The sequence below is a fragment of the Sander vitreus genome, chromosome 9 (genome assembly GCF_031162955.1).
Source record: "Sander vitreus isolate 19-12246 chromosome 9, sanVit1, whole genome shotgun sequence".
Taxonomy (NCBI): domain Eukaryota; kingdom Metazoa; phylum Chordata; class Actinopteri; order Perciformes; family Percidae; genus Sander; species Sander vitreus.
In genome coordinates, this window is record NC_135863.1 from 2,571,408 (window position 1) to 2,587,787 (window position 16,380).

The window sequence follows — 16,380 nt, forward strand, 5'->3', positions numbered from 1 at the left end:
ACATTAACAAAATTGGACCCCAAACACACATTGTTTCCATATCAAACTACACATCACATGCAGCTCAGGCTTACCCCACAGCTTGGCGATAGCCGCTGGTCTCCATGACGACAGTGTATGTGACAGAGAGGAGGAGGAGCAGGAGGATCTTGGGAAGCGAGGAGACTCGGAGGTAGGGGGCAAGAGTGAGGGTGCCGGCCACGCAGGACAGCAAAGCGTACGCCATGTTGGAACAACCTCTGTCCACCGCGGTGCTGTTGTATGCGTCTGCAGGGCCGTCATCCGCTGAGAGACTGGAGTTTGTCCCAACTCTCGCCCAAGGAACACATCCCAACTGGAGCAAGGGATGAAAAGGACAGAGGTTACATAAGGAAACAAATATATATATATATATTTTTTTTTTTGATAGTTTCTGTCACAAAACAAGCTGTTTTAAGACGTCTTCTTTAGGCTGTGCTTCATGTGGTTCATCTCTACATTTTGTAGACTTTCATTTCATTAAAAACATCATACACACAATGATTAGATTAACCTTCAAATGATCAAAGGCTGTAGAGCCGTCCTCAACCAAAGAAATTCTTAGTCGACTAACACTTTTGTGATTTTGTCGAATCCATTAGTTGCTGTAATTGAAGGTTTCGTGCGCTTTAGAGCTACAAAGATTCATCAATTAATCGATAAGTTGTCAACTATTAAATTAATCGGCAACTATTTTGATAAGCGATTAATCGTTTTTTATGGAAAAAAGTAAAAAAAAAATTGATTCCAGCTTCTTAAATGTGAATATTTTGTAGTTTCTGCGCTCCTCTGTGACTGTACTGTAAACTGAATATCTTTTGAGTTGTGGACAAAACAAGACTTTAAGAAACACTGGCTGACATTTCTCACCATTTTCTGACATTTTATAGACCAACAGTTAATCATTTAATCAAAAAAAAAAAAATCAACGGCTTTATCGACAATAAAAATAAACATTATTATAGTGGGCTTTGAGTGGTGGTTAAGACTAGAAAAGCGGAGCAATATAAATGCAAACTATTTACCATCTGTAAAACTTGAGTTTCTCCACAAAGAATCATGGAGAGCAGCATTTTAAATTGTGTGTTTACCAGACATAGCTAATAAGTTTCTTGGAAATAAATCATTCAGCATAAAAAAAGCATAAAAAATGACAAATTGACTAAAGAAATCTAACCACTAAAGGTTGATCTATTGTAGTACATCGGCTCTACCAGAGCCGATGTACTACTATAGCCTAGTAAGTGGCCTATGTTGTTGTAAGGATTCATACTTGTACGTTGTTCTAGCGTATCTCTTTAAGAGAAGGCTGCACCTGTGCTTCATTGTATTTTTACACTACTTTACATACTTAGTAGTCACACACTCGCACAGACACACAGGTTTGTGTTACTATCTTTGTGGGGACCCGTCACTGACATAATGCATTCCCTAGTCTCTTACCCTAACCATCACAACTAAATGCCTAACCTTAACCCTTACCCTCACCCTAACCATAACCTTTAATTCTATCCTTAATTCTATCCCTAATCCTAAAACCAAGTCTTAACCCTCAAACAGCCCTTTAAACTTGTGGGGTCCAGCATTTTGGCCCCACAAAGCTGTCGGGACCCCACAAGTATACTGGACTCCCGGTTTTTGGACCCCACGAATATAGTTAAACATGCCCACACACACACACACACACACACACACACACACACACACACACGCACACGCATGCACGCACACACACACACACACACACACACACACACACACACACACACACAAACATCAGAGCCTGACTGAGTTCTGGGGCCCATGCTGACACCAACCAATTTGCGTTTTAAAATATTTTAATGGGTGTTTTACACTTGAACAATAAATGTTTCATTGTTCTGAGACTCTGCTGCGCACCATCTGCTCAGCTGTGACTCAGCCAACCCGTGTACTGCAGAGACTTGAAATGTTGATGAAATGATGACACTGTTTCTAACTCATATGCTTTGTTCTCCATTGTTTTATTATTACTATTTTCATACAGGCCTTTAAGCCACTGTTTGATGATATTAATATTTGTAACCCCCTGTATTTAGCATTTATAAGCAATAAACAAATTATTTGTAAGATGTTTACATGCACACTGAAATCCTGGCTTTAGTGTTATTCTGGATCATATTCAGGATGTTATAGAGAAACCTGGTTATTCATACACGATTCTAATAGGTTTCTGATCATCTAAAATGGTGCCGACATGTCTTTGATTGAGATTGATCTAGGTAATAAATACTTTATGATACACTATAACTAATCAACACATTCTCACTCCCAACTTGTCAAATATGGCAGCTAGGTCAGGACGTGTAGGGCAGGATTAGGTTTAGGCAACAACATTACCTGGTTTGGTGTAGGAAAAGATCGTGGTTTGGGTTAAAATAAGTACTTTCGTCATGTAACTTACTTATGTGACGTTAGTTAAGTACGTTACGTAAGTTATGTCAAAGTAAGTTGACAGTGGTCTCCTACGTGAAAGTCCTGGTTTAGTTTTTTTTAAAGATTATTTTTGGGCTTTTCCACCTTTAATGGATAGGACAACTGGGTGAGAAAGGGGGAAGACATGCAGGAAATCATCACAGGTCAGATTCAAACCCTGGACCTCTGCGTCGAGGCATAAACCTCTATGTTTATGTGCGCCTGCTCTACCCACTGAGCCAAGCCAGCCACAGTCCTGGTTTAGTTTGACCCAAAAAAAAGTCTTGACTTAAGGTCCACTTAGTTGCAAATTTCTGGAGCTTTCAACTGCATCTCATGGTCTTCCTCAGAGAATGGGGTTCGACATCATTCTACTGAAGGCACATATTGACAACTGAGCAAATGCCATGCCTGGTGGTGTTGCTGAATAAATTAAAACAACATTGATTTACACATCACACACTTATTTATGAGGGTGTCCAAACACTTAACTGTGTGACCACTAGCACAATTGTGGTTTAGTGCACATCATTTTTGAAAATAAATAAAAAACAATATTGATTTACACGTCACACAACTATTTAGCAAAAGTTAGTAACAGTTGAAAACAGGGGCAAGGTTGCGTGACTTTGGCTACATTGAATGTGTAATGTATGCGGTCTGTTAGCGGAGCGTATGTGCCGTGGAATGTATGTTTGAACTGGCTACACCAGCTGCCCTTGTGAGCAGCTGGTGTAGCTGATTGTGTGAGTCACAGGCGAGATGGAGAGCTTTTGCTTTCGGATTGTTGTTGTTTCTTCAGTTTTTTTGGAGCCGGCATGGCGCTGTGAAACGTCAATCTACTGTCAGCTGTTATCAGAGGACGCAGGCGAGGGAAACAAGAAATAAAAACAGAAACTCTCCAAATGAAACTGCCAATATGCTCATTCACAGTCATTAAGTCATTTCCTGTACATCGGTAGTTTAATTTAAAAGAAATAATGACACTTAATTAACTTAATTAAGGGCCGCACACACTTTGCGTAAAAAAATATAAATAAAATACTGTATTGTTACGCTTGTAGAGCGGATCTCAGCGGAGCATACGCACCACTACGAGCTGCTCTCGTGCCCGGTGTCACCAGTTTCATTGATTATAGTGAAGGCGCAGTGTTGGAACGTCCGCTCCGCATACATTACGCATGCAATGTAGCCAGCCCGTACGGTGGCCGACAGGGGCAAACGCACTGCAACTTAATGAAACACACACAAGCAAATTAAGAAAACATCTTCATTAATTTGACAACACATGCGCAGCATTTAGCAAACGCGCTGCATTTTTGGGTTGTGTGCTTTTCTTTTTGCATCGTTTCTGTATTTGCAGCGCGTTTATGTATTTGGTTGTGTTATGTGTATTTGCAGCGCGTTTGCTAAATGCTGCGCATGTGTTGTCAAATTAATGAAGATGTTTTCTTAATTTGCTTGTGTTTTGTCTATTTGGGTGTGTTTCATTAAGTTGTAGTGTGTTTGCCCCCGTCGGCCACCGTAAGCCCGTAAGTTAAAATGAATTGAACTTTTAAGGCAAGGAACGAGAAGCGAAATGGATGGATGTGTGAAAACAGCTTTATCTTGCGCATCCGTTTTATTTTTAATTTTTTTATATATATATATATAGCATAATTATATAATTAAAGTCATTCTTTCGGGGGGGCGAACAATGGCAGGGGGAACACTGAGAGTTTTCTGTCAAACCATGGCTATCAAGGTCGGTAATGTACTTTCACATTAAACTATATTGTTTATTAGTTTCAACCTTTTTAATAATTTCAATTTTTTATTGAAAAGGATTTTGAATTGATTTTCTTTTATATTGTGCTTAACAAATAATCTTTAACTTGAACTTAATATATGATAAAACTACACACTTACCACACAGGCCTGAGTAACAGAGTAGGTGAGCAGAACGAGGAAGACACACAGCACGGTTCGGATCTGGATGGTGAGGCAGCCTGGTTGGCACTAAAACCAAAGAAGAAGAAAAGGGGAGGTTGGAAAATAGAACGAGTGAGCAAATGAAGCACCTATTTGTCTACTTCATCAGCATTTTGGACACCTCATTAGCCCGGAGTGGAGATGAAATGAGTGCATTTTGTGGTGTGGCTCATTACGTGCAGGCCTATTAGAGGAGACGCTTAAAGGATATGATGACAGCTCAATGTAGCATGGTACCACAGTGTCATATAGACGGTAGCGCGGCCACTCCAATCTGACCGGCAATTATGCAGTGGTGGAAGAAGTATACAGGCCTTTTACTTAAGTAAAAGTAGCAACATTCAAAATTTGACTTATATATATAATTTAAGTACCCTATCATGCAATTTTGAGTTTAAATGAAGAAAGTGTTCAGCTTCATTGAACTTCAGTTCAGTACAGATAAAGTGAACAATTTCTTACAGAGAATGTGATTTTTTTTTTATGTTAAATGTAATACAAATATTTAAGGTGTATAATATTTAAGGTGTATAAGCCTAGTAAAATGTACTTGAATAGGAACGTTTGTTTTACTTAGAAAATTAAGTTAGTGTCACATAAATCAACCAACGTTTGTTTAACTTACACATTTGAGAAAGCACAACTTAAAATTTACAATGTAAAATATGATGTAATATATTTATATTAACTTATCAGGTTTTACAGTGTGTACTTATTTACATATAAAAAGTAAAAGTACTCATTGTGCACAACGTATATTATACAACCCGGTTACAACCCGGTTACAACCCACTTAATGCTGCAGCTGGTAAAGGTGGAGCTGATATTATTTTATTGCTACTTTACATACTGTTGGGTAGGTTATCTATAATAACAATCATCATTGATTTTATAAAAGTATTTCATATTTAATAATCTTAATCTGCAAAGTAACATATTCTTTAGTAAATATTTTGCGCATTCCATCCTCTCCGTTTTAAACACTTTACGGCTCTTTTCATTTTAAACAGATATAATTTACATGTTTTTTATTGTATCATATTTTTATTTTATACTTATGAGTCTTGACAGTTGCACTACTTTTTCTTTTCTCTTACTATATATTAAATGTGACCATTATGCACCAAAATACAAAGGCAAATTGTTTGTATGTGAAAACCTACGTGGCAATAAACTTTCCCGCAATAACACGAGATCACGCGATAGTCGCGGGATTACATATCATGTCAGCAGTGAGCCGAACCAATCAGCGTCCGGTAAAGAGCTACTGGCAGCTCCGGGCGTGGCTTAGGTGTGTCTGACGGCCGCGACTGTTCGCTCAAAACAACAATGGCGGACGTAATGGACAGATGCTTCATCTAACCGCCTGCCAGGTATTTTTTTGAAAGTGCCTGCCCTTTTCCAAACAGTTATCAAAGACGGCTTCTCAGACAGTTCTGTGTTTACAAACCATCTGGTGCGTCAGGTTAGTAAAGTAGTTCCAAGACTGTTATATAATTGATCAGTCGGGTTACAGAAAACTAATCGGCCACAATTATGATAATCGACTAATTGTTTAGGTCAGTTATCAAGTAAAAAAAGCCAGATACTCAAACATGAGGATTTGTTGCTTTTAATCCGTCGGATAAATTGTAGACATATTAAGCGATAATGAAAATGCATCCTTGCAAACCAGGAGTCAGGTTTCGGAGCAGCATCCAGGAGGAGGATGAGGTCTTGGAGTCTTACCTGAACGCTGGTGAGATGCAGGTACATGACACAGGCGGCGTGGAAACACACACACAGCACCAGCAGCAACAGCACCAGCATCCCCCTGAGAGAGGAGAGGAGAGACCAGAGTGAGGATAGACCAGAGTGAGAATGGGCTGTCCCACTTTTCCACTGACTGCAGTAAAAACACCTTCCTTTTTTTAATTGTCTCACTTCACTCAAGATCAATCCAATTACGCTACACGAATGGATAAATGTGTGTGTGTGTGTGTGTGTGTGTGTGTGTGTGTGTGTGTGTGTGTGTGTGTGTGTTGTACGTACTGTGGGATCATTAGCAAATAGATAAGGCCAAACAGAGCGGCGAGGATCAGAGAGAGAACCACCGCGCTGATGAAATGGTCGTCAGACACCTGGTGGTACTGAAAAAAGCACAAAACAGAGAGAAAATGTCAACATAAGAAGCATTCATCCATCCATCCATCCTTTCAGATGTTTATCTGTGTCAAGGTAGGAGCAGGTCAAATTGTTTTAAGACCATTATTTTCAATGTAGAATGTGGTGTTGTGGGATCATCCCTATGTTTCCAGGGTCCTATGTACCCAGGGCATGTGTGTCTCTTGATATAAACAAACATTGTATGTGATTGGTAAGGACTATCTTTGCAGTTCAAATTGCATTGTAGAAATCCGTTTAGCCTCTGTGAAGATATCAATGCCAAAAGTCAAGAAAACTGTCTTGCCTGCACGTTTGAGGGCATATTGAGGAGTATAACATCAGTCGGCTATAAGCTGTGGGTGATTTCAACATATTGACCCAGGGAAACGTACAGGGAACATTTGACCTAGGGAAAAACATTGCTGAGAACATAAGACTGTTTGAAATGTGTCCTTAATGTGTCATATTAAGAGGATATTGAGCTGGGAAACATGCAGTAGGACCCCAGGAACACAGATAAGCGCCCGTTAATTTTGTGCATCTCTGATTTTGCAAAAACAAAACTTAACTCCACTCTTTGATCCTACCGAGGGCCTGGTAAAAAGTCTCAAGCATGGCTGGAAGTGGATACCATTTATATTGTTGACTTTACGTCCTTTTGTAGTCCGTTACATCCTTATTGCATCGCTAAAACGTAACGTAACTCATTTCATGTTCAACCAAGCACAAACTATGCAAGCTTGTTTGGTCTGAAAGAAAGATTAAGTTTCCAGGCTTGTTGGGAAACAGAATCCCTCCAGACTGTTCTGGCTTTGGGTGTCCTTACAGTTTGACATGCGCAGAACACCTCCAACAATTGACATGGCACCATACTCTGTAGAGGCTCACTCTTCCATATCTGGGCCACCTTACTCCTCAGGGTGAGCTTACCACGAGGGAAGTTAATTTCACCTGCTTGCATCCATGATGTTATACCTCTGGTTGGTACCCAAAGCTTCTGAAACACAGGTGATATCTGGAGTGTAGATGAAGCTTCACCTTTAGACTCAGCCTCAAGTATGACCCACCTGGGAGAGCTAATTCCAGCTGCTGTTCTCATGCTCCATCTTACCCTTGTGAACAAGACATGGAGAAACTTAACTTCACTTGGGGCAGCAACTCACCCATGAGAAGCAGCTAACCAAAAAGACGAAGGATGTGAACTGTCATCGTCCCGGATTAAAGCTATGGTGCTTAGTCTCTGTCTCCCCCATGAGGAATTCTAAGTAATGACAACAACACCATGTCGGCACGTCCACATGACGCAAGCCTTCGGTGATCACGCACCACCCCCACCCCTCTTCCACGCAGTTGCTAGTAGCGTTTATCCCTCAAATCAAGGAGGATACGGAAGATTTAAAAAAACAAACACAATCAAGTCTTCAGAAGAGGTAATTCTCTTGCGGAATATACATCCTCTTCGTCTCCAAAGGTGAACGCTGCTGTTAGCCATTCTCAGCGGTGACGCAAAATGCATCACGTGTGTGAATGTCGCCATACTACACCATTTGTGATACACCAACGTGATATCATGACTTCACGTAAACATACACGCCCACTTTCGTGTTATCTGTTCGCATTTTGAGCTATCCGCGTGTATGTCTACGCTGTATACAGCAGACGTAAACATACACGTCACGTGGCGTGTTATCGCAAGAAGAAAGTGACGGTTGAGTTTAGGAAACCTCACACGCGGGTTGGGTTTAGGAAATGAATGGCATACGAATTGGCGTGTCATACATACGCCACTTCTTGAGATCAGTCTGGCCATACTGAGAAATACAGAGAGAGTTTTGTTGAGCTGATAAGCTTAACTAGTTGTGCACTATAGCTTTAAGGTCACAAACTCGGGAACTCAAGCCTCGGTAAAACTGAAGATCAAAAGTGTTTTAACATCAGCCATTAATGTCTTTGTAAAATATTATTTTTTTGGGGGGCTTTTTTCCCTTTATTCAATAGTGACAGTGGATAGACAGGAAAGGTGGGGGGAGAAGGGAGGGGAAGCAAAGGGCCACAGGTTGGATTCGAACCCTGGCCGCTGCAGAAAACTAGGCAGAAAAGCCTACATGGGATGCACACTCTACTGGGTGAGCTAGAGGTCACCCACATGAATGTCTGTGTTAAAGATCATGGCAAATAATCTATCATTGGTTGTCAAGCTTTGTCGTGGCAAAGGATCAACTAACCGATTTAAAGACTGACCTTCTGGGGACCTGCAGAGAAAATGGGAAATTATACAGTCAGCAGGACCAAGCATGTCCTGGACTGGAGCCTACATGACACTAGGTTGATTGTTTTTATGCTGTATAAGTTCAGATCTCACCACACGGCAGAGAAGTTAGTCTTTATTTCTGCATGAGATAAAAGCTTCTTTTTTTTGTCGAACAACATGGAATTAATCTAGATTATTCAGCTGGATATGAAACAATCATCTGATCTTTGGTCCACAAAAAGAGAGCTCTAGAAATCTGATGTGCGGTAAGATCTATACTTCTGGGACCACGATGTGTCCTGACCCCTACCAGCAGCCTTTTAAAGAAATCTTCCTACTGTAGTTGCGTGGGAGTAAATAAACACTCATTTGAGTCTCAATTTGTTTCTGCTAGTGGCATTTTCCTGAAGGATGAGATGTCTAAAATCTGTTAACAATTATTTTTTACTGGGTATAGGGTTATGATTCTTCTGCTACCAGTTTGAATGTCTAGATTACACACACACACACACCCATCCCTGTTCTGTGTCTCCTTTATGTCTCTACCCACGCACACACAGGAGAAAGATATCACGTGTGCCGCTCAGACGTTCCGAAATCATTATCTGCCCCCCCTCCTGAGAGGGTGGGTGGATTCCTCACACACACACACACACACACACACACACACACACACACACACACACACACACACACACACACACACACATCATAGACAACAGGCGTGGGAGATAGGGAGAAACGGGGAGAAAGAATTAGAGACTGTGTAGGGAATGTATGTGAGAGAAGGGGGAGGCGGGCTGCAGTCACGACGCATGTTACCTTATGTGTGGTGAGGAAAGAAGATATTTGTTACATTTTGTAAATATAAATCCACGTTGCTGGCTTCTCTGCAGATGTTCAGTGTGTGTGTGTGTGTGTGTGTGTGTGTGTGTGTGTGTGTGTGTGTCCTCACCCGGCGTTCCCTGTCTCTGCTCGTGTAGAACAGGGTGACGTAGTTGAGGTCTGTTGTGTCGGACTCGGTCTGCCGTGCTTCGATGAGCCGCCCGATGTAGCGGTTGACTCGTGTTCCTGGCGAGTGCTGCACGGTGGTGGTGGAAAAGGACGTTCGACTCCTCAGCTTCTCCGACGCAGTCCGCAGGGCTCTCCGCTGCCAAACACCGAGAAGACAACACAATCAATCAGTCTCTGCAGAGGCCTGTTTCATGTGTTAGAGTGGACTGGTGTGGAGGGGCATACCAATGCACTTTGTGATTTTATTATAACTTTACAAACATCAAGATGGGAACAAGATGAAAAGTCTGCACCCATGCTGGCCTGCCCCTGTGGGGCTGCAATGCTTGTTACACACAAAAATAAAATAGTTTGATGAAATTACCACTAGTTGGGTAGGAAAATATAAAGTTTGAAAAGCGCTGTTGCATATAAATTCACTGATAAAAGCAATAGTATGCTTTGTATGCGATTACTGTATGCATTTTAATCTGGGCTCATTTTTCTCTCTCTCTCTCTCTCTCTCTCTCTCCCCCCCTCCACACAACTGGTCGAGGCAGAAGGCCGCCCACCAAGAGCCAGGTTCTGTCCTAGGTTTCTGTCTGTTAAAAGGAAGGTTTTCCTCGCCACTGTCACAGCAAATGCTTGTTCTAGGGGTGAATTGCTGGGTCTCTGTAAATTATAGAGTGTGGTCTAGTTTGGTCTATCTGTAAAGTGTCCTGAGATAACTTTCTATGATTTGACACAATAAATACAATTGAATTGACTTAGAAACAGCAAATATATGCACAAATTACTACTTTTTAAAAGTGCCTGCAAAAGTTTGTACATGCCCCAATTTTTTTGACAGTGTGGATGAAAGTTACCCCCCCCCCACAAAATATTTTTCACATTTCCTACACTGCATAGCTGCAGTTTTGCCTCATATAGAAACTGGTTTATTTTGGCCGCCACTTTCAACAACCACACCATGATGAGTAGCCACATTCACTAGGAAGTGGCAGTACTGAATGATAATAAATCAGTACTGATGATAATAATTTATCATCCATCACATGATTAAATATTCTTTTGCCCAAATACTTTGAAGTGTCATAAATCCATTAAGTTTCACTGTGACATAATGCTAGGATTTTGGCTACTTGAATAATCATGTAACAATGTGGCTAATGCTATTAGACGAGATGATACCAGGCTGTGGGTGACCAGCTGTCATAATGCATAATGACCGGCCCAGTTCACACAGTTGGGCAGATTACGGCTAGCAGGCTATTTCTGACAGGCAGACCCTGGGATGCCACGACACCAATCGCCAAGCACCAACCGGCCGCTGTCACTGAATCACTGCTGCTTTAAAGCAAATATACTCACAAAGATAAAGAGAAACACACGAACACGATCAAATTAATGCTCATATTCACATGCAAATATTATGTACGCACAAATTCAGCAAGTGTAGAGCAGTGAGTTTTCATCAAAAGTTGCTCATTATTTGGCCGTTTAGCTCAATTGGTAGAGCAGGTGCACATGTGCAGAGGTTTATTCCTCAATGCAGAAGGTCCAGGGTTCAAATCCAACCTGTGATGGTTTTCCTGCATGTCTTCCCCCTCTCTCTCCCCTTTCATATCACTCTGCTTTCCTGTCCAATAAAGGCAGAAATACCCCCCCCCCACCCAAAAAAAAGTTGCTCATTATATCTTTTCCACTGGTTTACTTTTCAACACGTAGTTGTAATGCAGGAATACTGTAGGACTTACAGTATGATGCTGCAAAATCAAGAAATCCAGCTGTGTGTGTGTGTGTGTGTGTGTGTGGTAGATTAGGAATCCATTTGATCACAAATGGACGTACAAACCCATTAAAAGGATTTCTCTCACTACATAACCCAGACATACATACATAAATATTATGTACAGTAGTGGTACACACATGTATGCAACTATGAACAAAGTAATGATATTCTGTGAGATACAGAGTCTGCCTGTAGAATACCTTGTCGTCGTCGTCGCAGCTCATGACGTTGGAGAAGGGGATCTCGGCCTTGAACATCTTCCTACAGTGCATCAGCTGCACCAGCAGGTAGCACACCGTCTTGAACTTCATCCTCTTGGCTGGTTTGATGTCTGACAGAATAAGACCGGGAAAGATCTGGAAAAGAGGACGAAGATGATGAGATGAACAGGCAAGAAAGAAAGATCTTGAGGCTACTGAGAGGTACAGAAAACCCTAAGGTTTGATTTTGATAATATAATATATTACCTCCTTACATACTTACAAATCGTTGAAAATGAAATGAAATGAAATGAAAAGGGCTAATTTGAAAACATTTTATTGAGCAATTTACCTTAGACGAAGTCAGACAAAATTGCCTCGTCATTGTTAAAATACTTGTTAAAGACGTAAAGGGTGGCATTGATTTATGAAAAATGAATTAAGCTGACGAAATATTGAGATAAGAGGTTTCTGCCCGACAGCGGCGATACACAACATCAGTGCATGTGTCTGACTTTGATTATTGATTTTGAAAAAAGGCCTTAGGGCCGAAACGTCATCTAATGAAATAGAGAAATGCATATTGAGCTGGAGTGTGCAACACTTTTCTTACCATCAAGAATGGTGTTTGGCATCATGTATTGTTAGGCATGTTAACATGTGTAGGCCTATATTTAACATGGTAACATGCTAGGTTAGTATAACTTCAAACTATAGCTGGAGCTGATTCAGTAATGCATTCAGTAATTAGTTTTAGAGGTACTTTATAAACTAAGGAGTTTAACAAGTGTTGAAATATTGCTCCTTTTATGGTGCTAAATGATGAATAAAACAACGAAAGTTAGTTTCAAATGTCATGTCACCACGCTGTATTGATTTTCACCGAATTCAACTTTAAAAGTCATCATTTCCAACCATTTTTACCTGCAATCTTCCAGTTTGTTATTCTGGAAACCAAAATGCAGTTTCCTTCATAATAAACCTGAGAAAAAAACTTGCATTACATCCAGTCAAGGATGGGAGGAAAAGGATGAAGAGAGCTCAATTTTTTAATGCATTTTTGGAATTTTTCCAGTAAACTGTGAAAGTGCAACGTTAGAAAACCTGGATGTGTGTGTGTGTGTGTGTGTGTGTGTGTGTGTGTGTGTGTGTCTTACAAATACTGTAGCTGCGGATTTAAAATGCTAGTAGTAGACACACACACAAACTTTCACTCGGCTCTGGTGCACATCTACAGTAAGTGAGAGAGTGATACTAGCCACGTGTATGCCAGCACAGCCTGCCTCCCTCTCTGCATCAGAGAATTAACCATTACAACATTGATAGATGTGTCACCTCTGGAGTAAGAGAGAGGAAATGCAAAAAAGAAAGAAAGAAATGATTGTGGCATACTTTGCGTCTGTGTGATGGCACGATGAAAAATGTCTCTATGTGATGTTTCTGAAGGAAGGCATGTCTCTCGTGCCCGAAGCCCGGCTCCACCTCGTAGTCTCCATTCAAACACTCCAGGGTGGTCCTGGTGATGTGCACCTTGCTGAGAGAACAAACAGAGCAGAGGGCGCAAGGCAGTTAGTGACAAAAAAAAGTCTGACGTGGAGGTCTCAAATCATTAGCCCCTCGTTATTTTCATCGGACCTAATAGCCTCTCGGCTTGCTCAAAATTCTTCACAGAAAAGAAATTTTCATCCTAACGACTCATTTAATCTGGTAACGAGTCCCACAATCGTATTACTTGAAACAAGTCCAAAATAAGCCAATGAGGTGACCTCATTTCATAGCTTTTTAAATGCAAATCAGCTTGTTACTGTACATGAGTTTTCCCTGAATGAAATATTAATTTAAAACGAGTGGTCTGCCTTGAATTTTTAGCTGCTGTCCTAAAAAAAAAAGAAATCATGATACTGCATCAAAGAAATAATTAAATCCCAATAACTTTTTAAGACCGACTACGAGATAAGATTAATTATTAACAAACTGCATTAAAAGACCAAAAGCAGCAATTAATTAATCCTACTAACGTACTGCCTGTGTAGCCAAAGCCTCATATAGCGTACTAAAGGGATAGTTTGGAGCTTTTATAAGTGGTGTTGTATGAGATACTAATCCATGGTCAGTGTGTTACCTACAGTTACACCTTCCTACACCGCAGCGATATACAGTAGAATACCTACAGTAGGTGGCAGTCGGCACTCTGCTTGGAAAAGCAGGCAGGAGTACTGACACGGAAGGCAGCAGCTAAAAGCATTTTAGACACCTAAAAATAGGACCGTCTTAAAAAATAAAAAGCAGTTTAAGTGTACGCTATATTTAGAATATTTTCACCGCTTTACCTTGCCATCAAACAGCCCTTTACGACGGGGAACTGAAGCCGCTCTATCTATCTCTGCTCTCTTCAAAGCCACCAGACTCCTTTGACAAAACCAGTAAATTGACCTCGCAGAACACGGGAGTTGCTGGTCTACTGCTGCCTCGATTGGTTAGTTTATGTTGTTGTGTGACTTGGTGAATTCCAAATCACACAATAACACAAACAAACTAACTGACTGAGGCAGCTTTTGTGCTTCTGTAGTTTTTGAAAAACATTTCTGGCTGAAGCTAAACAGACAATACCTGTCAGGTGGCTACATTTATTTTTGGCTTTTGTCTTTTCCGTGGATTTGTTATATACTGTAGGCCTTTTTGTTTGTTTTTATGAGTATATAATAAAGTGATAAAATGATGTCAGGCTAATCATTTATGGGGAACATTTGACATGTCTGAAAAAAACATTGTGTTCCTGTCGTACATATGCAGAAAGAACCCATTTTCCCCATTTGTTAGTTAGTTAGTACTGTGATTGGATGCACACATCATAGGGCTGTATATTATTGTTTGTGTGTGTGTGTGTGTGTCCAGTTCTAGTGAGTGTAAGAGTCAGCACTGACCCAGGCAGCCCTCCGGCCTCCATCATGTTTGCCAGTGTGACATCGTTTGACCAGACATCATACTGCCACTTCCTAAGGCCCAGCACGCCACACAGCACCCGTCCTGTGTGCAGACCAACACGCATGTTCAAATCCACCTCCGTCGCCTCCACCACCGACCTGCAGGGGGTTGAGGGGGGTAGAAGATTAATCTCTAAAACTGTTGAAACAAAACCAAGAAAATGTAACCTCCACCGAGGAGGTTGGGATTCATTCTTGTATCCTTCTAGTTTGTAGGATCTCAAAAAAGGCAAGGAGTATTTATTTAAAGACCTCATATTATGCTCATTTTCGGGACCTGAATAGGTTTACATGGTTTCATTTTCAAAAAACACCATATTCTTGTTGTACTGCACATTGTTGCAGCTCATCTTTTCACCCTGTGTGTTGAGCGCTGTGTTTTAGTCGAGTCAGAAGCAGAGTAGAGCGGGCCCTGACAAGCAAGCTAGTATGATCCAAAACAAACCCTCTTCAGCCGGTAACCATGGCTATGGCTCAGCCATACATGTTGGAACCCGAGTCTGATCCTGAAACACAGGCAGAACAACCCGACAAGCTTCGCAACCTAGACGGGAGCAAGACGTTTCAGAGTGGTAAGTTATTTAAATGTTAACAAATTAGTTTTTCATACGTAACGTTTTAATTCTGCACTGTCTCCTGGACATGGCGATACAACTGTCTGAACTCTTCAGGCCTCCATTCTAACTAGCTTGGTTTGAGTGCGTGCCACACTAGCAGCTAGGCGAGTGTGTTACAAAGTGACGCAAAATGACGCATGTTTGTCACTGAAGTGAAGGCTGGACTACAACAGAGCTGTTTGGAGCAGTTTGTGAACAGTGTTTTCTGTTGGAGATGGTAAGTCCCTTTGGGGGGGACTTTGGGCTTTTTCACTTTGTAAACCTATAACATGCACAAAAAGATATATAACACAATAAAGGAAAGGGGAAAAGCCAAAAAGCATAATATGAGCACTTGAAGGGTGCTGATGTGTGCATCCAAAAATGTGAGGCTCCAGGTATGGCAACGTCGGCCTGTTTCTTGACTGGTCCACCACTTTGGTCCAGAATGAAATATCTCAAGAACTATTAAATGGATTTCCATGAGCGTTTGTACAGACATTCATGGTTCAGAGTCCCCCAGAGAGATGAATCTGTCTGACGTGTGATCCCCTGACCTTTCATTTCGCAACATCGTCAGATTAAAATGTCACTGTATCCCATACTTTGTTTTGTTTTTACAGCGTCAACTTGTGAGCATGGTAGCATGCTGATGTCAGCATTTATCGCAAAACACCGCTGTGCCTACGAACAGATCCATGCGGCGGCTAGCATGGCGGCAGACCAGTGGTTTTCAATGGGGGTGGTACAGCCCCCCCCAGGGGCCGTTCAGAGGATGACAGGGGGTGCTGGAAGCAAATATTTTGGAAAGGGGGGCGTTGAGGTGCACCTGGAGGGCATTTGTTTTAAGGCGAGTTCACACCAACGATTCACAACAATACGAGGTTAACCTTTAAACTGCTTGGGAAAAACAGCGGTCTGCAACATTAAAACCTGCCAGTTTACGGCACTGCGACTGGACGAGACGGTGTATCGT

General features: G+C 41.3%; 1 protein-coding gene across 2 annotated transcripts in view; it reads right to left on the bottom strand.

Annotated features, from left to right (window-relative positions):
* Positions 1 to 16,380, bottom strand: part of adcy1a (adenylate cyclase 1a) — a 53,389-nt gene that overhangs the window by 14,410 nt on the left and 22,599 nt on the right. For both annotated transcript variants that reach the window (XM_078258105.1, XM_078258108.1), the window contains exons 6-13: positions 14,749 to 14,907; positions 13,217 to 13,358; positions 11,825 to 11,980; positions 9,795 to 9,989; positions 6,475 to 6,572; positions 6,172 to 6,256; positions 4,381 to 4,470; positions 75 to 334 (exon numbers count right to left, since the gene is read on the bottom strand). In XM_078258105.1, the coding sequence (XP_078114231.1) occupies positions 75 to 334; positions 4,381 to 4,470; positions 6,172 to 6,256; positions 6,475 to 6,572; positions 9,795 to 9,989; positions 11,825 to 11,980; positions 13,217 to 13,358; positions 14,749 to 14,907 (1,185 nt within the window). The remainder of the gene's footprint in view (positions 1 to 74; positions 335 to 4,380; positions 4,471 to 6,171; positions 6,257 to 6,474; positions 6,573 to 9,794; positions 9,990 to 11,824; positions 11,981 to 13,216; positions 13,359 to 14,748; positions 14,908 to 16,380) is intronic.